The sequence below is a fragment of the Phaethon aethereus genome, assembly GCF_964289735.1.
Source record: "Phaethon aethereus genome assembly, chromosome: 1".
NCBI lineage: Eukaryota > Metazoa > Chordata > Aves > Phaethontiformes > Phaethontidae > Phaethon > Phaethon aethereus.
The window spans coordinates 218,805,047-218,820,965 of NC_138575.1; the positions used below are offsets into that span (position 1 = coordinate 218,805,047).

Here is a 15,919-nt window from a genome sequence, read left to right on the forward strand (position 1 = left end):
TCCTGCACTTCCTTGTGTCTACAGCATGGGTTACCTGCACCCTTGTAGAGCAACAACTGGTGGCCCAACAGGACTCCCCGCAGTGTCAAAAATTATGTTCAACTTTTTCACCCATTTGAGTGACTCATCAGAGAGCCGAAAGGGCAGCTCAGATGACCAGCTGCTAGGGGCTAGGATTGAATTCAGGACTAAGACATGTAGATGTAGGTGTCTCCATGTGTGTTAGATGTGTGCACCCACTGTAGTCTGTCAGCATCTGGTCTATACAGGCAGTGGAGCTCACTTAAAGAGCTAAGCATTAACTTTAGACCAAGCTGAACACACTCAAGGCTCCATTGACTGTGTGAAGTAGGGGTTTGATTCAGTTGCCCATACAGGGACCAGGTGAGCAAAGTGGCCTCCAGGTGCTACTCCAGAAGGGCAAATACCTCCCAGAGCTTCTTTGGTTTCTCACTGCTCTGTGCAGATGCTGAAGGCACCCTAGGACATCTCAACTCACACTAGACATCTGTGTGTTGGCTTATGGGCAACTGAAACAGTCCTGCAGTCAACGCTGACTACAGTGTGCGTGAAAAGCGGGTGCACAGAAGGCTGGGACAGCCACAGGTTGACAGGAACTGCTCAGTTTCTTTGCCAACAAAGGCAGTTCAAGTCCCCAACTTCAGAAACCTCCCACCTACAGTGTCTCTAAGCAGGCATATGACTGGAGGTCAAGAGATTCCCAATTCTGTGGCTTTGGTCAGACATTTTCTCTGTTTCAGCCACCAGGAATAGTGCCAGTAACAGTTGCACATGCAACATGAGAAATGCTTTCCCAGTATAGAAGAGGAGATGCCCTCTTGGATGCAGACCAACAGGACCAACAAACCAGGTGTCCCCGGGCAGGAATTGACAGTTCCATTGCTGTTAGGTCATGTGTAATCCCTTAAACCTCAAATTCCTGCCAGTAGTGGCATGGTTGCTGTTTGTTTTCTTTCTAAATGGCATGCAGATGAACGGTGCAGCTGTGGAAATTGTATGACTTGGTATAATATCACAAAGGCAGTATGAAACTAGATCAAGGAAAGGTCCAGTATTCTGTTATTAGGTCATAAATTGTAAAAACAAAACAAACAAACAAACAACAACAAAAAAAAACCAAAAAACAACTTTAAAAATCAGGGTTTCCTTTTATAACAGTCAATTACTCATCTGAAATTCAAAGCTATGGAGAATTTGAACATAAAATGGAAAATAGAAAATTACCTCAGGCCAGAAGGTCCTAGGTACTGGTCTATGGAGCTTGAGGAAGGTAGATCATGGCACGGATGTTGGCTGTGATACTTGTTGTATCACAGCGTGTGCCAACCAGGCCACCATCTGTCCTGAATTAATGGCAAACAAAAGGACACCATCCACCCTTAAACTTTGTTGTACTACTGTTGTCCTCACAAGACTCCCTAATCTCATTTTAGAGTATGTCTCTACAGCTAAGTAAAAGAAGTCTAAGACCAATCCTGGACACTGAGGCTACGTAGCAGTGACCTGGGGAGTCAGGAAAACATGTCTTGGAGAAAGCAGTTGCAGGAGTCCAAAACCAAGCCAGAAGTTAGAATAAAAATTAACCAGTGTGGATGATAAAAGGTGCAATACAACATCTCGCCTTCCCACCTTCTTTCATTTAGCAGTATAAACATACAGTTACGAACCGCATGTCCTACTTGTGCGAGACACAGTAGATTATGTCATATCATAGTGTCTATCTTGCAGCATCGGCAGATTTTCAGAGCTTGTTGAAAACTCAGTTTTCATTTGGGATCAGAAGAAAACACAAGAGAGTGGTGTCTCAACACACTGATTTGTTGGGCAACCTAACTTGGAGGCAATCACAGGGGATCAATACCTAATAATTTGCCCAGAATTGAAAAGGCGATAGAATTCCTGCAGCTCGTCAAGAGTAAGGACTGGCTATGAAGGCAAAATAGAAGGAGAATGGGGGACATTACTGGTAGGAATTATTCTCCCATGCCCAGTGCTTGTCTGACCTCCCAGAGCTCTCTTCCCCAAGCCGATAATCAGTAGATGCTGCAATTAATTCCAGGGACCCCCTAGCAGTCAACTGCTGGTAAACATGGTGATATAAATTTAAATGGTGATACATAAATGACCCCAGGACATAGCAACGTAGCGCAGAAGACGTGATTTACATCCCTGAGTGAAGGAGCTTGCACCAAATAGTGATTCAGCATGAGTAGTGAGAAATGCCTTTTCCTATTGCTTGTAAAAGTTACTGGGGTGAGTTGGAAGAGCATTGCAGTGTGCTTGGATAGTGGGGCAGGACCACCTAGAGTCAATCCATGTGAGGTGCACCTGAGAAGAATACCTCTCCATTTAAACCTCTCTGAAGAGGAAATAGCTAATCAAGGCTGTGCAGAATACACTTATTTAGAATGGTGTTTCATGGAGCCTAGAAACCTAATTGCTCCATGTCCATCATTGGTGACATCTACATTAATTACGTCCATTTTTTGCATAATTAGAGCACTTGTGCAGTTGGCCGGGGAGCTAGGCTTGGCTCCCTATCAGTCTGTTCATTATATCACTCTCTGTGCTGTGTGCGAGGTCCCCCACAGGCAGTATGGGGAGAATCAGAGAGAGCTTCTCTTTCCTGGGTGACTGGTTCCTGCTCCAGCTACTGTGCCGTTGATCAAAAGGGGAAAAGCAGGAGCGACTCCAGCCTTCCTGGCACTTTGAATAAAAGTCAGTCCTGGGTCTTAGGTATTCTAATGCTTTACAGCCCCAAACGTGCTTTTGAAGTTGTGAGTTCTTGTATAGTTTTCTCCTCTATAGATCAAAATTGCTCATAACCTCTGAGTGAGTTGCAATGCTAAATCCTGTATTTTATGTCCTTGATGCTTTGAGACCCTTGCCTGGAAACGGCCACCATGGAAATGAGGGTTTATTTCCCTTCCCTCACCATGTTACAAGTATTAGTTGAGGGGTCCATGCTGAAATGCCTGCATTGTCTGAAGTGTCTTCCCACACCCAGGGAAGGATGTGAACCTTTAGCTTGTTTAGGTTTAAGGCAATATCCCTCATAGATGTTAGATTTCCTCGAAATAATTGGAGTGCAGCAAACTTTTCTTTGTAGCCTATTTTTAATCCTGGATGTCGTTACATTATTGAACTGAGCTGCTGGCAGTGCCAGGAGAGTTTTGTCGTAGCATCCTCTTGCTTTTGTGAGATTTGAGCAAATAATTGTTCGCGAACAGGGGTCTGTAAGAAACCTGCGCTGCCATGAATTGATGAGAGCATTTCCAAAGACATTTTGCAGTAATGATGAGCTGCTGACTCGCTGTGTGCTTGCTCCATTATACGCTAACAAGAAAAGTGACTTTCTATTGCACCTGACTGCAAATGATCCAGGCTGATTTCCCTCAGCAGTATAAGCCAAAACTCGAGCATCAGGTGTGGTTGGGCTTAGCTCAGGGAGCCTGGCACATTGTAGAGGGTTTGCCAGAAACAGGAGTTGGATTTAGGGCCTTCCTTGAGTTCTGAACAACCTGCTTTGGCCAGGTTGAAATGGGATGCGGAGGGGTTATGACTACTTTGAGGGTCATACCTGTGGTGCCAGGCTTTTGAAGGTAGCACAAGGACTTACAAAGTGAAGTTGAAATAGAGGGAAGTTTTACAAAACCTTTCATGCTTTTTCACAGAAAAACTGAAAGCATTTTATAAAGCATCATGGCCACAAGATTCTTTATGAATATGTGCAGATGAAGAATACTGAAGCACAAAATAATTGCATGTGCTCAGCCAGGTGGGAGAGTCCAAACTAGACCCTCATGCCTGTGAGGCAAAAAATCCTTTTCTACCTCTACCTCCTTCAGTCTGTAAGAGTAAAAACAGTTCAGTTTATTGAAACAATGAGCATTAGGGGGAATAACCTGACAACATGTCTCTTCCATTAAAAAGAATTAAAAATCTGAAAAAAAAGGTGATAAGGGAAAAAAAAAACTTATGTCCTCCTTAGATGTTTCCAGGATGTTCTGCTGGTCTCCAGCATGCTAATAATGCCTTTGGTCATGGGGCTTCTCTTTCTAACATGTCTTTCTCTTCTTTCTCTCCCTGCTTAGTCAATTTTGGGGATCCAATGTGAAGTGCAGAAGCAGCTGAAAGCCTTTGTCACTCTTGAGCGCTTTGAACAGATCTACAGCTCCAGCATCGCCGGGTGCCAGCAGGTCAAGAAGAACAAGAACTTTGCCTCCGGCGGCTCTATCTTCGGCAAAGGCGTCAAGTTTGCCATGAAGGACGGGCGCGTGGCCACTGACATTATCAGTGTGGCCAACGAGGATGGGCGGAGGATCGCGGCCATCCTGAACAACGCCCATTACCTGGAGAACTTGCACTTCACCATCGACGGGGTGGACACACACTATTTCATTAAGCAAGGGCCATCGGAGGGTGACCTGTCCATCTTGGGCCTCAGCGGCGGGCGGAGGACCCTGGAGAACGGTGTGAACGTGACGGTGTCTCAGATCAACACAGTGCTAAGTGGAAGGACTAGACGTTACACGGACATCCAGCTCCAGCATGGTGCACTGTGTCTAAACACTCGCTACGGGACCACCTTGGACGAGGAGAAGGCCCGTGTCCTGGAGCTGGCCCGACAGCGTGCCGTCACCCAAGCTTGGTCCCGGGAACAGCAGAGACTGCGGGATGGGGAGGAGGGTATTCGCTCGTGGACAGAAGGGGAGAAGCAACAATTGCTAAACACGGGCCGGGTGCAGGGCTACGACGGCTATTTTGTGATCTCAGTGGAGCAGTACCCCGAACTCTCAGACAGCGCCAACAACATCCACTTCATGAGACAGAGCGAGATGGGCAGAAGGTGACAGAGAGGGTCGATGCGGTGACTTCTTGCCAAAGACAGCTACTCTTTTGTGGCCACTTACCTGACTGTGTTGTACTCAATCCTTTTTCTAAACTGAACGAGGCGGGGGGGAGAAAAATAGAAAGAGAAGGAATAATACGGTTGCACTGTAACTCATGCAACATACTTCTTTTTTTTCTCTTTTATTTGGCCTTCACGCATTTTTTGCAATGAACGGAAGGTATATTTTGCCGTAGTGTGATCACAGTGAAATTTACTGTCTCTTGTCCTTTTTTTGGGTTCCCCCCCCCCCTCCTTTGTGAGGAATTTGAAGTGGGGAGTCGTCAACGTACGTCCTTAGGTGTGAAGTGCGAAATGGGTGTCTGTGCTAACTTGTGTCATCCTAACCCTTTCTGATTTGGGGCAGGGACAGATAGCCTTCCACCCGAAACACGGGGAGCCCACGGCGTGCCAGGGAGCTCTTCCGAGAAGAAAGGAGATGGAAGACAACGCTGATTGCGATACTCCGAAAGCGACCGTCCAAATCATGTGCCTCAAAAGAGACCTTACCAGTAGTTTTCACGTTTCACTTGGGACATAAAGTGTTTTTGAGGGGGCTCCTACTGAGCAGAAGTAGATTATAGAGGCGAAGGAGCTGATTATATTAACTTGCAAGATGATTCTCTTCCTTCCTGAACTGGAATAAAAAAAGAAAAAAAATCGGTCTTTTTTCATTATCAAAGTAGATACTTGTTGGGTTTTTTGTGTGTGCGCAAATCCTGGCTTTAGTTAAAACACCTAGCAAAAGCCAAGAAAGGGACTCCTGCTCTACTGAGAAAAGCTAAAATAAATCCTCTCTCTCATACGTAGAGCTGTTCTACAGGTGGATTTAATGCACCCATGTTGTACATTTGCTAATGGCATAACTTCATTAAATGTATAGTGTTTCAGTACACGAGGCTACGTGTTTAACAGTCCACTGTGCTGTATCTGATAAAACCAGTTAATTTTTAGGAAGCTGATTTGAATTTAAAAGTAGTTATAGTATCCCAGTGACATACCACTGAAAACCAGCGCAAGCCAAACCCTGCTTTTCCTGATTCTGGAGCTTGTATTTATTGGCTGGGAAACGCAGTTTTGAGTAGCATGCTGGCAAGTCGTTTATGACTATGGCAGATAAACGTCTCCTGGGGACTTTGGCAGCAGGGATTTTAAAATGTTTAGTAAGTAGCAACAGCTTGTGCGTGGTGGGACAAGGGGAATATTGGAATCAACCCTCTCGCTGTTTCTTACACAAGCTGGAATTAAACGGAGAGCCCAGTTGACTGTTAGCAGTGGGGAAGGGGGAGGATAAATGGCAGTGCCCACTACAGAGGGGACCAAGTGCTCTAATAAGAAACTGCTGACAAAGTTACTCGGCATGCTAATGTAATTTGTATTCACGTAACCTCTGCGCTCTGGTATTTGCAAGAGTCCTTGAAATTCAAGGGATCAAGGAGATGAGCTTAGCACCCTCTTCCCTGCCTGAAACAGCCCTGTGGTAGCACGGGCCATTCCTGCAGGGAGAGGCGTTACCCACCTCCCGCTGGAGCTCTGGCTGGCGATGGCCAACGCCGGTCCCGCGCAGCCGTCCCGATCACGCTGCACGTATCCTGACTCGAGGAGCTCTCACTGCGTCTCTCTGAAAACGTCTCAGTCCTGATATTTTTTTTTTTATTCCATCCACTTTGGTTTTTGCTTCCCTGTTCTGCAGAGAGAGAACCCGAGATGTGCAAATCCACGCCAAGTTTTCTTGCTTGGAGCCCTACAACGCACCCGTGTCCCCAGAGCCAGCCCTCCTGCGCCCATGCCACCACCACTGACACCCTCCACCACCGCCTGATACTGCTCTGCAGGCTCCAGCCCCCCGACAAAGCAGGGGCGTATGTTGGGCACGCACTCCCGGAGCAGCAGAACGTTGGCAGCCCCAGTGCTATCGTGGTTTCCCCGTAGATGCCGGCTGCCAGCTCCGGCTGCCTTTCCTGTCTGTTCCCGGGTGCTTGCCAGGAGGAAGGTGATGGGATGGAAATTCCCCCAACAGACTGTTCCTCCTCCAATTTCCAACTCCTAATCCCTTTGGCTGCATGGCCAGAGTTTTGGTGGCTGCAGAACCCCAGGGCTGACCCACGCTGGGACCACTCACTGGTATGGTCCCGGTTTTCTGGTGGTCCCAGTTTTCTGGTGGTCCTGGTTTTCTGGTGGTCCCTCCTGCTTGCAGCAAGGGTGACGTTGCTGGTGCTGTAACCCAGCGCTGTACTTTGAACCACCCCTTGCAGCACGCGACCTCGATTGCTTTGGCAGGAATGAACCGCAGGCAGCCGGACCAGCAAGGGCATCCAGCTCCGTCAGAGCCGGCTGGGAGGAGACGCGTTGGCCGCGCCAGCTCTAGGCTTTGGCAAGGGATGGTTAAAAGACTGTGGCACGGCCGCTGCGTCGCTGGAATCAAACTCCTGGCAAGCCTCGGCTGCCCTGAGGATGTGCTGGTGGGGATTAGGGACAGCATTAGCCAAACCAGCAGTTGCCACCTTCTCAAAGGAGGCAGCACCCTCTTCCCAAGGCTACCGAGCTCCCTGCTTTCCCCTCCCCAAGTCACACCAGCGACAAATCCCTCTCAGCATCTCAACCTTGCGATGGCTTTGAGTATCTGAAACAACACACATGGAACAAAAAAGACCGCGGGAATCTGGGTCAAAAGACATAAACCCCCAGCGAAGACCAGCAGTGCAGAGAGAGCTCGATGTGCGTCCCACTTACGCTGCTCCCGTCCGAGAGGCTCTGAAGAGAAGTGGTGCTTCTAGAGTCATCCCCGTCCATGTGTTGCAACGCTAAGAGGAGTAATGCAAGAGTAAATGGGCCGGCTTTCCACGCAGCCAAGGAAAGGGATTCAAGTGTGAAATATTCCTACTGGAACTGAGATGGCACCTCAACAGCCTTACACAGACTCTTCAGGTTATTACACGAGCTAATGACTTTGAGGAGTTCACCTGTTTTTCAAGAGTCCTACGGTCCCGCAGCGCACATGCAGCGTGCCCTGACCCGGGAGCCATCCCACTCCGGGCCGTGGCGAAAGCAGCTCGGCTTGCATTTTTCAGTGTTCCCAAGCAGAGGTGGGATGCGACTGCACCCGTCTGCCCGCTGGGTCTGTGGGTGTCTTCTCCTGGACCTGCACCCAGCGTGGGAACTACGGATATTATGTCAAAGAAGAAGGGGAAAAAAAAAATATATGTAAAAGTATATATATGTAGGTGTTGCCCTTCTGTTTATCAAAACCTTTAACCAAAAAAATTAGAAGGGGTGGCTGTCTAGTGTTGGGGACAAATCTGTCCAAAGACAGCTGCTATGTTCCTGAATCCTCAGCCTCTGTGACAGCTTCACCCTTCCACTTAGATGACAAAACTAGAAAAAAACATTTTCAGTCTCAAAGCCCTGAATTTCCCCCTTCCTTAGTGAAAAATGCTTTTTCTACAGGATCTCAAGTGCACTCCTGGGGAAGGTGCAGGAACAGGCTGTGAACACAAAGAGCCGTGCCCTCCTCAAGGGACTGCGCTCTGCTATCCACAAGCCCCAACCCCATACCCCGTCCCAGCCTCTGCGTTGCCCCATTTGCCTCCCCACGGGGCCATGCCGCGGCTGCCTGCCCCTTCTTGCTTCGCTCGTGGGCAGCGGGGTAGCAGACCCCTGCTTCTGGGAGGTCCTGGGTGCAAATCCCACGGCACTAACCCCGATGTCCTATTGCTCTAGGTGCTCTTCCAAGGGCCGGGTGTGTGCCAGACCATCTCCAAGGGAAAATGTCACTGTGGCCTCTTGTGCTTCCGTGGCTTGACTTTGAGAAGTCACCGTTTTCTTGACTCCCAAAAAGAGGACTCATTCCTTCACCAAAAGGAGTTTCCCTCCAAAATGCAAAGACGTAGCTTAAATTTGAACTCCTGGGCTTGTCTCCAGTCCGAAGGGTGGTGGGAAGGATCGTGGTCAAGGCCCACAGCTCAGAGGAGAAAGTCCAACAGCCTGGAACAGGGGCTGCAGCTTCCAGTGTGAGCTGAGAGGTTGGTAAGGAGCTGGTAAGGACCAACAGCTCAAGCCCTCAGTAGCTGGTGCTGGCACCAAAACATGCTCCAGTTGAAGGAACAACGGTGATGGGACCAATGTGCTGTGGCATCCAGGCATGAGCCAGTGCCATGAGGGCTCAGCCTGAGGGGAGAGGAGCAAGACTGATTTGGCATCGCGAGAAATGCCACGATGTTTGTTTCCACCAAGCTCTTTATTTTATTTTATTCTTTTCCCTTTCAACTGAAGATTGGAACTTGGAAATATCATTAAGTAGCAGTGACCAGAGGGAATCATGCAGCTCATCATATCTTTGTCATCACAGCTATTGATCAGAGCCGCGATGAAAACGGGCCAACAGCTCTAAACACCAGCAGGCGGGAGCCGATGAGACGAAGGTCGTTAAGAGCCCCCACGCTTGATTCAGGTTTAGAAGACACAGATGATTGGGAGCAGTCCCTGAGACACCATTTGGCTGTAACTTAGAAACGGTGAGGGAATTCTGTAATATATCTGTAGTTGCTTTATTGAGCGTAGGGATCGGCGTGAGATTCTGCTCAGTCTATTATACAGACAGCGCAACCAGAATAAATCAAAATTGTTTAAAAAAAAATTCTAATAAAGTACTTTTTCAGCCGCAACTTGTAAGTGTCACCATGATAGATGGCAGTGCAATCCATTATGCAAAGACAAGGCTCTTAACATGAAATTTTCGAATTCAATTTTACGATTTACAGAGAGGGGCCCCCCTCGTATTTACGACACAGCAGTCTGTTTTGATTCAGTCTCTGCGTAATTGAAGCCAGGGCCAGGGATCTCGGCTGCTTTTTAAATGGGGAGAAGAAATAAGCGCCTATCACGTTAATAACGGAGCTAAAAAGATCGCTCTGTTGTTAAATGTTATTTGCTTTACCTCCTTGCTCCGGCGGCACTGCCGAACCTGGGAAATACGGGCGCCGTGCCTCCGTGCCGGGCTGGGGTTTAGTGGGGTAAAACCCGGCTCCCATTTGGCCGGCAGCTCCTCCACCCACAGCGAGCGTGGCCTGGGGGCATTTTTGCTCCTGTTGTTACAGTCCTCCACAGGACAGCGAGTTTTTCAGCATCTCTCTTTATTATAATCACTCTTTTTATGATGATCATTAAATAGTTAGATATTTGAATCCTCCCCATAATGGTGAAGAACTTTCCTGGGTTTTATTAAAAAAAAAGGAGAAAAAAAAATTTTTTTGTGGGGTTTTTTTTCATCTCTAGGGTATATTTGAATGAAATTCCTTGCAACTGTAGAGCAAACTTTAAACAGACACCATGGGGACGTGTAGCGCCAGGACCCCGCCTCGCCCCGGACGAAGGGCCGTTGCACGTCCCGGGGGCCATTTCCCGCGGCGCTTCTCCGTCCGCTGCCACCCGAACCGAAACGAGGGAAACCTTTTGTGTCTCTTGCCTGCTTTCCTTTAATTACCACAACCCTTTGTGTTCCTTTCGAAGTATTACATGGCTCCACTCTTAACTCCCACCCCAGAGGTCAATGCTTTCTGGGCAGGGGAGCATAGAAAACCGCAAGTGAAAATTAACAAAAAAATATATACACATATATATAATTTTTTTTTTCCTCAGAGTTGAAAACTGTTCAAGAAAACAATAGAACTTTCCAAAAAGAAAATAAAAACCTTTGAACAGTTTGCAGATGTTATTGAAATAACCAGTCAAAGAATCATACTTTTCTATTGAAAAAACATATGTTTATTTTGTGTGAGGACTTCTAATGCAGCTCCAGCCGAGAAGAGGACTTTGTATCAAAGCTGCATCTGTAAGCCCAGCACTGGAGACTCTTGTCATTACCCTGTGTAATAATTTTCCTGAAGTCTGGAACTAATTTTTTGAGAAATTTTTTTTTCTCGACACTTTGTGTTTCTAATACTCTATTCTTGACTGTGTAAATACAATCATGCTGTAAATACGTGCAGATGTAGATACCTTCTAGAAAAAAAAAGAACAGACAGAAGTGACCGTGTGTAGCCTTCGGTGACAAATAAAAAAATATTTTGTGTTTAAATAGCTTTTTTTTTTTTTAATAAATGTTGCATTTCTTCACCTCAGCTCTTTGGTCCTTACATGGGAGATGGATCCGGCACAGCAGTTGACCAAAACGTCCCTCCACTCCTCGAATTTCCATCTTTGGGAGCATTCCCCACCTGGGGTGCAGGATCGCAAGTGCCCCCGGGTCTTTGCTGATCCGAGAGGTAATGCCGGGAATTGGGAGCATCCTGAGGCACTGGGGAAGCCCCCATCCTAGCAGAAGGGTAACCAAACTGGGGAAACTACCTGGTGCACCAGAAAAATCAAGTTATCACCTCCCACCCCCAAAAAAAGTAAAAAATCAAGATACTATTAGATTTTGTGATACGTGCAGTGGAGACGTGCATCTGACCCTCATTCATCCAGAGGGAGAAGAAAAGCCACCGCAGCACTTGGCACAGCGATCCAGGGAAAACCTCCTGTGGTCCTTGATGCCACCTGGTCCAGCCCCACTGGTGGCTTGTTCTGGTGCTGCAGGAAAAGATCGAGAATAACTTCAGAAAACATGGCTTCATGCAGCCTGAGGAGAATATTCTTGCACGGTCCCTGGGGACAACCTCATGGGAAGGTGAGGCACAGGACTGGGTGGCAGTCATGGAGGACGAGCATGAGTCCCTCCGTGGCCATCTGGATTTATTGCCTGGGCAGGGCTCCGCTCTCCAAAACCAGGTGAAATTGGGTCTTTTAGGACAAGAAGTAGAGCCAAGCATTGCTGGGTGTAATTCCCCTCCTCTGAAGGTAGACGTCTGTGGTAGAACAAATACGTGGCATCTCTCTTTCTCCTCTGGCACTAACTAGCCAGAGGGACCCGTTCAGACCTCTCTGCACGCGCGTCTTGGGTTAGGTGGCAGGAGCCCAACGGCTGGTGGATATTACCCCGTACAAGGTATTTCCCTGAGGTTTCGACCCATTTTTGGCCATTCCTGGTGGGATGTTATTCTCTCCACCGGCATCATGTGTTTTGTTCAGGGCCAAGTTTCTCAACTTCAGCTTCCAGCCACCAGACCTGGTGCAGCTTCTCCAGCCAACCCGCAAAGCAAATGTCCCCCTGTCACCAACCAAGTCCCCTCTCCGCTGTCCCTTTGCTACCCCAAGAAGAATAAACTCCTTCAGCCTCACGGCACAAAAACTGCTTTCCAGCTGCTGGATATTTTTAGGTTTTCCATCTCCTGGCATGTTTGGCCACCTTTCCTTCAGAATGACAGTGTCATTTACCTTGTGCAGAAAGGCAGGGTCTTGCTCCCGCGCTCATGGGGGACTTTTGGCAACAAGGAAGACGTTAATCCCTTCTTCCTTGCCATAGAAAGTGGCTATGGCGACCTTGAAGCCCTCCCCTGAGCCTCTGGTTTCCTGAGGGTCTGATTTGCAGCCTTTGCCCCGAGGCAGACGCATTGGTTGGCATCGGGCTGTTTTCACGTGCGTTTTCTCGGGCTGTGCTCAGCCAGGGGATCCACATCACCCCGCGACAGCGACCTGCCCTCGCCGGTACCCGCCGACTGCTGCTCGTCGTGCCACCTGCGGTTTGTCATCAGAAAAGACCCTGCTTTAAATCATTGATAACTATATTTAAATGCGTTGGACCAGGGACTAATCCCCAAGGGTAGCCAAGGAAACAGCAACATTTTAAGTTGAATGAACTAAACCTGGTGAACCAGGTTTAGCTCTGCCTCATGTGGTCATGCTAGATAAGACCAATGTTTTAATCAAAATATTATGGGTAGTAAATCAAGAGCTTTTGGGAAAGCCACCCTGCCATGCCAGTTCAACAGGCCAGAGAAGACTTATCACATCATGTTTTTAACAGGGGCCATAGCCGGAGGCCGCTGGCTTATCTTTCAGGAGACTGCAAAGAGACTCTCCTTGCTTTTAAGATGTGAGCACAGAAAAAGCTTGTCCTATTCTGCATTCCTCACAGAAAGCAACTAAAGCTTCAACCATATCTCATATATAATTGAAAAGTACCGAAAACTAAGAACGGTGATTATATTCAGATGGGAGAAATGGACACATGGAGAACACAAGTGATGTGCCTTCTGGTGGGGCATCCCCGTAGGTGCAAGTGCTCCAGCCTGGTGCAGCTCCAGACTGGTGGCCCTTCCCGGGGCCAAAACCAGGGCCACGGCCTGGTGTAGCACATCACACAGCCCAAATGAAATATCGGTCCCTCCAGAACTTTTCAACTTGGGTGATGTGTGTCGTGACATGGTTGTATGCACCCATGCGGCGACGCGATGTGACAGCCCGGGTAGGTAAATAGCATTGTAGCACCCTCCCATCCCTCCACCGTGCAGCGTGGACGCGGCGATGCCACACCGGCAGGCTCGGGAAAGGCCAACGTTGCAACCCAACGCTCCCAATGCCTTCAGCTCTCCTCCAGAAAGGTGCAGGTTCAAAACATAGGAAAGTTGAGCTGCTGCTGCGAGCAGGGGCGGTGACTCTTTGGCAAAGAGTGGCCTGCTTTAAAAAAATCATCTGGTCGTTAGTGCATCCCCTTGAAGCAGCCAAGCTTGGTCTTTGTCAAAACATGACAGTCCTGGTTTGGACCAGTCGTTTTTACGTGACCACCCTTTGTAGAGAAATTCCCAGGGCGAGAGGAGCTCCCTCGAGCACAGCCTGCTGAAACAGCGGCGGTCTGGCCAAGGGGGTCGCATCAGTTGCTGTGATTTTGGATGTTTTAAGAGCGTTTCTTGGGTTCTGCCCGGGAAACCGCTCCAACCACCAGCCCACTACGTAAACCGCGAGCCCTAGAATCTCCTTCTCCTCTAGTCTGTAAAAACAGGAGCCTTCCTAAACCTTGTCAGGATTTACTCGGTGAGGGATGGGGAGGAATATGGGAACAGGGCAAGCGCCGTGTCCTTGTGGTTAACAACCCATCATGCTCGGGCTTAGAGCAGCTCATCTCCCACTCTCTGAATTAAATAAAACAGAACCACAGCTAAAACACGGCTCTGAGTTTGGCCTCTGGCCCGCCACGTTGCTCAGGCTGCTTGAGCGGCTCCGAGTCCACCTGTCGAGTCTCAGAGCGGCGTTTTTTAACCCCAAGCTCAGGAAACTTTTTCTTACCCTGGGGTGTCTCGGGCAGGGGAAGTCGCCAGCCAGATCATTGCAGCGAGCGGGACCACACGACGGCTTTGCCTTCTGCCTCCAAGAGCAGGAGCTGAGAGGGCTCCGCCAGCTCATCGTTACGCTGTTATTCTCCGTCCAGGAGATACTCGTGTCTCCCAGGAGTTTTACACAACCAGACCTCATCGTCCACCATCAATCTGAGCTCCAAAACCCCCAAGGCCTGAATTTGAAGCCGGAGCGCGACAAGCCTGGCAGAAGAGCGTCCTTAACGAGCAGGACTGCTCATCAACGGCACAGAGACCATCAAGGCAGCGGGTTGATAAACCACGGCAGGTCACAGGCTGGTGGAAGGTTGTGCGGATACACCCCGTGGTGCAGCCAGAAAGATGTTCGTGAAATCACTTCTACAAATCTTCCTCCACATAATCTGTAGTCCCGGATTTTAATGAAAAATGGACTAAAGCGGATTTGCGAATGAAACGTATAAAAAAATAAGGACTTTGCTGTTGTTGGCAATAGCTGCGCTTCATACCCGTGCTGTGTTTCCCCTTAGAAATCTCCACAGAGAAAATACCTCCATTTTACAAGCAGGACTAGTCGTGCGCTGAGGTTAAATGTTTGGCCTGAAATCACACGGTTGGGGGATAAATAACGAAAAAGCCGTGACTCGAAGGCCCTGTGCCGCTCACTCACTGGCGTGACTTCTTCTGAGATGAGTTTTCTTCTCATAGTATCTCGTTATTTGCTGTCCGAGTCATGGCATTTTTAGTTAAACTGCTCCCACGCCCCCATAATAAAGAGGTTTTTAAAAGGGGCTGATTTCAGACTCCAAGGATCAAAGAGCATTTGGGAATGGCTGGCCAGGTCTCTCATCACTGGAGGTGAACAGGCTCTTCTTCACACCGGGGTGGGACTGATACTCAGGGTTTGCTGCATTTCAGAATTGCTCTAGTATTTGGGGAAGAACTGGCTTGTTTTGGTTTTCTGTGTGTAATCTTGGCTGTAGGATGGGGCTTGTTTATAAATGGGAGCAAAATGTTCAACAGCAGCAACAATCTGGAGTTTCTGATTTTCAGATCACTTCAGAAGATGCTTGAGCATCAATGAGTTCGATGTCCAAATCCAGCACGTGGCAGTCCACGTCAGCATGTGGCCATCAACCAGCCACAGACAAGCTCATGGCAGGAGACACTGGAGCAAAGAGATCAGTAAGGGTCAGTCAGGAGTTACCTCTTCCTATACCTGAAAAGTTTTTGTATTTATACTGCCCAGGATAAGCATCCCTGGGGCAGGAAGAAAGTACACCAAACCTTGACAACAGTCAAGGAGCGGGTCCCAAGGGTGGCCTAAGGGTGCAACTACCCTGAGGATGTCACTGGCTTGTCACTGAGACCTTCAGAGCCCAACAAATGGGTGACACCAAGATACAGCAGGTTTTTTTCACCTGTGTAAATATAACCCCCCGAGTTCGATGTTAGCTGGTGGATCTCAGTATGCTTGGGTTTTGGTCCAGGAGCCTAAAACAGCAGCTGTAGGAGGTTAGACGTTGAGAGTGTTTTGCCTCTCATTCTGGACATGTTCTGCACCAGACCTACGGTCCTCCTCTGTTCACGGTGTACGTCCTTGCTTGGGCCAGCTCTGCTTTGGGGCAAATAGTTGGGAAAAGAGGATGCTGCGCATGGGCATCGCTCCGCCTCTCCTCCACATCCTCAGGCTCCCTCCCCAGTGCTCATGTGCCTCTGGATGTCACACCAGCAAAAGCCACCTCCAGCATGTGGTGAGACAGGGCCAAGGAAGGTCTCCTGCATGCCCACGGCTTTGGGAAGCTCAGGGCTTCACACC

The 15,919-nt window shown here is 48.6% G+C and overlaps 1 protein-coding gene across 3 annotated transcripts in view; it reads left to right on the forward strand.

Moving 5' to 3' along the window:
* The window catches only part of TENM4 (teneurin transmembrane protein 4), a gene marked incomplete at its 5' end in the record, with an annotated part of 367,633 nt that extends 362,736 nt beyond the window's left edge, over nt 1–4,897 (forward strand). For all 3 annotated transcript variants that reach the window (XM_082013817.1, XM_082013818.1, XM_082013819.1), the window contains one exon: nt 4,116–4,897. In XM_082013817.1, the coding sequence (XP_081869943.1) occupies nt 4,116–4,874 (759 nt within the window). In that variant the 3' untranslated portion in view covers nt 4,875–4,897. The remainder of the gene's footprint in view (nt 1–4,115) is intronic.
* Nucleotides 4,898–15,919: the final 11,022 nt, after the last annotated feature.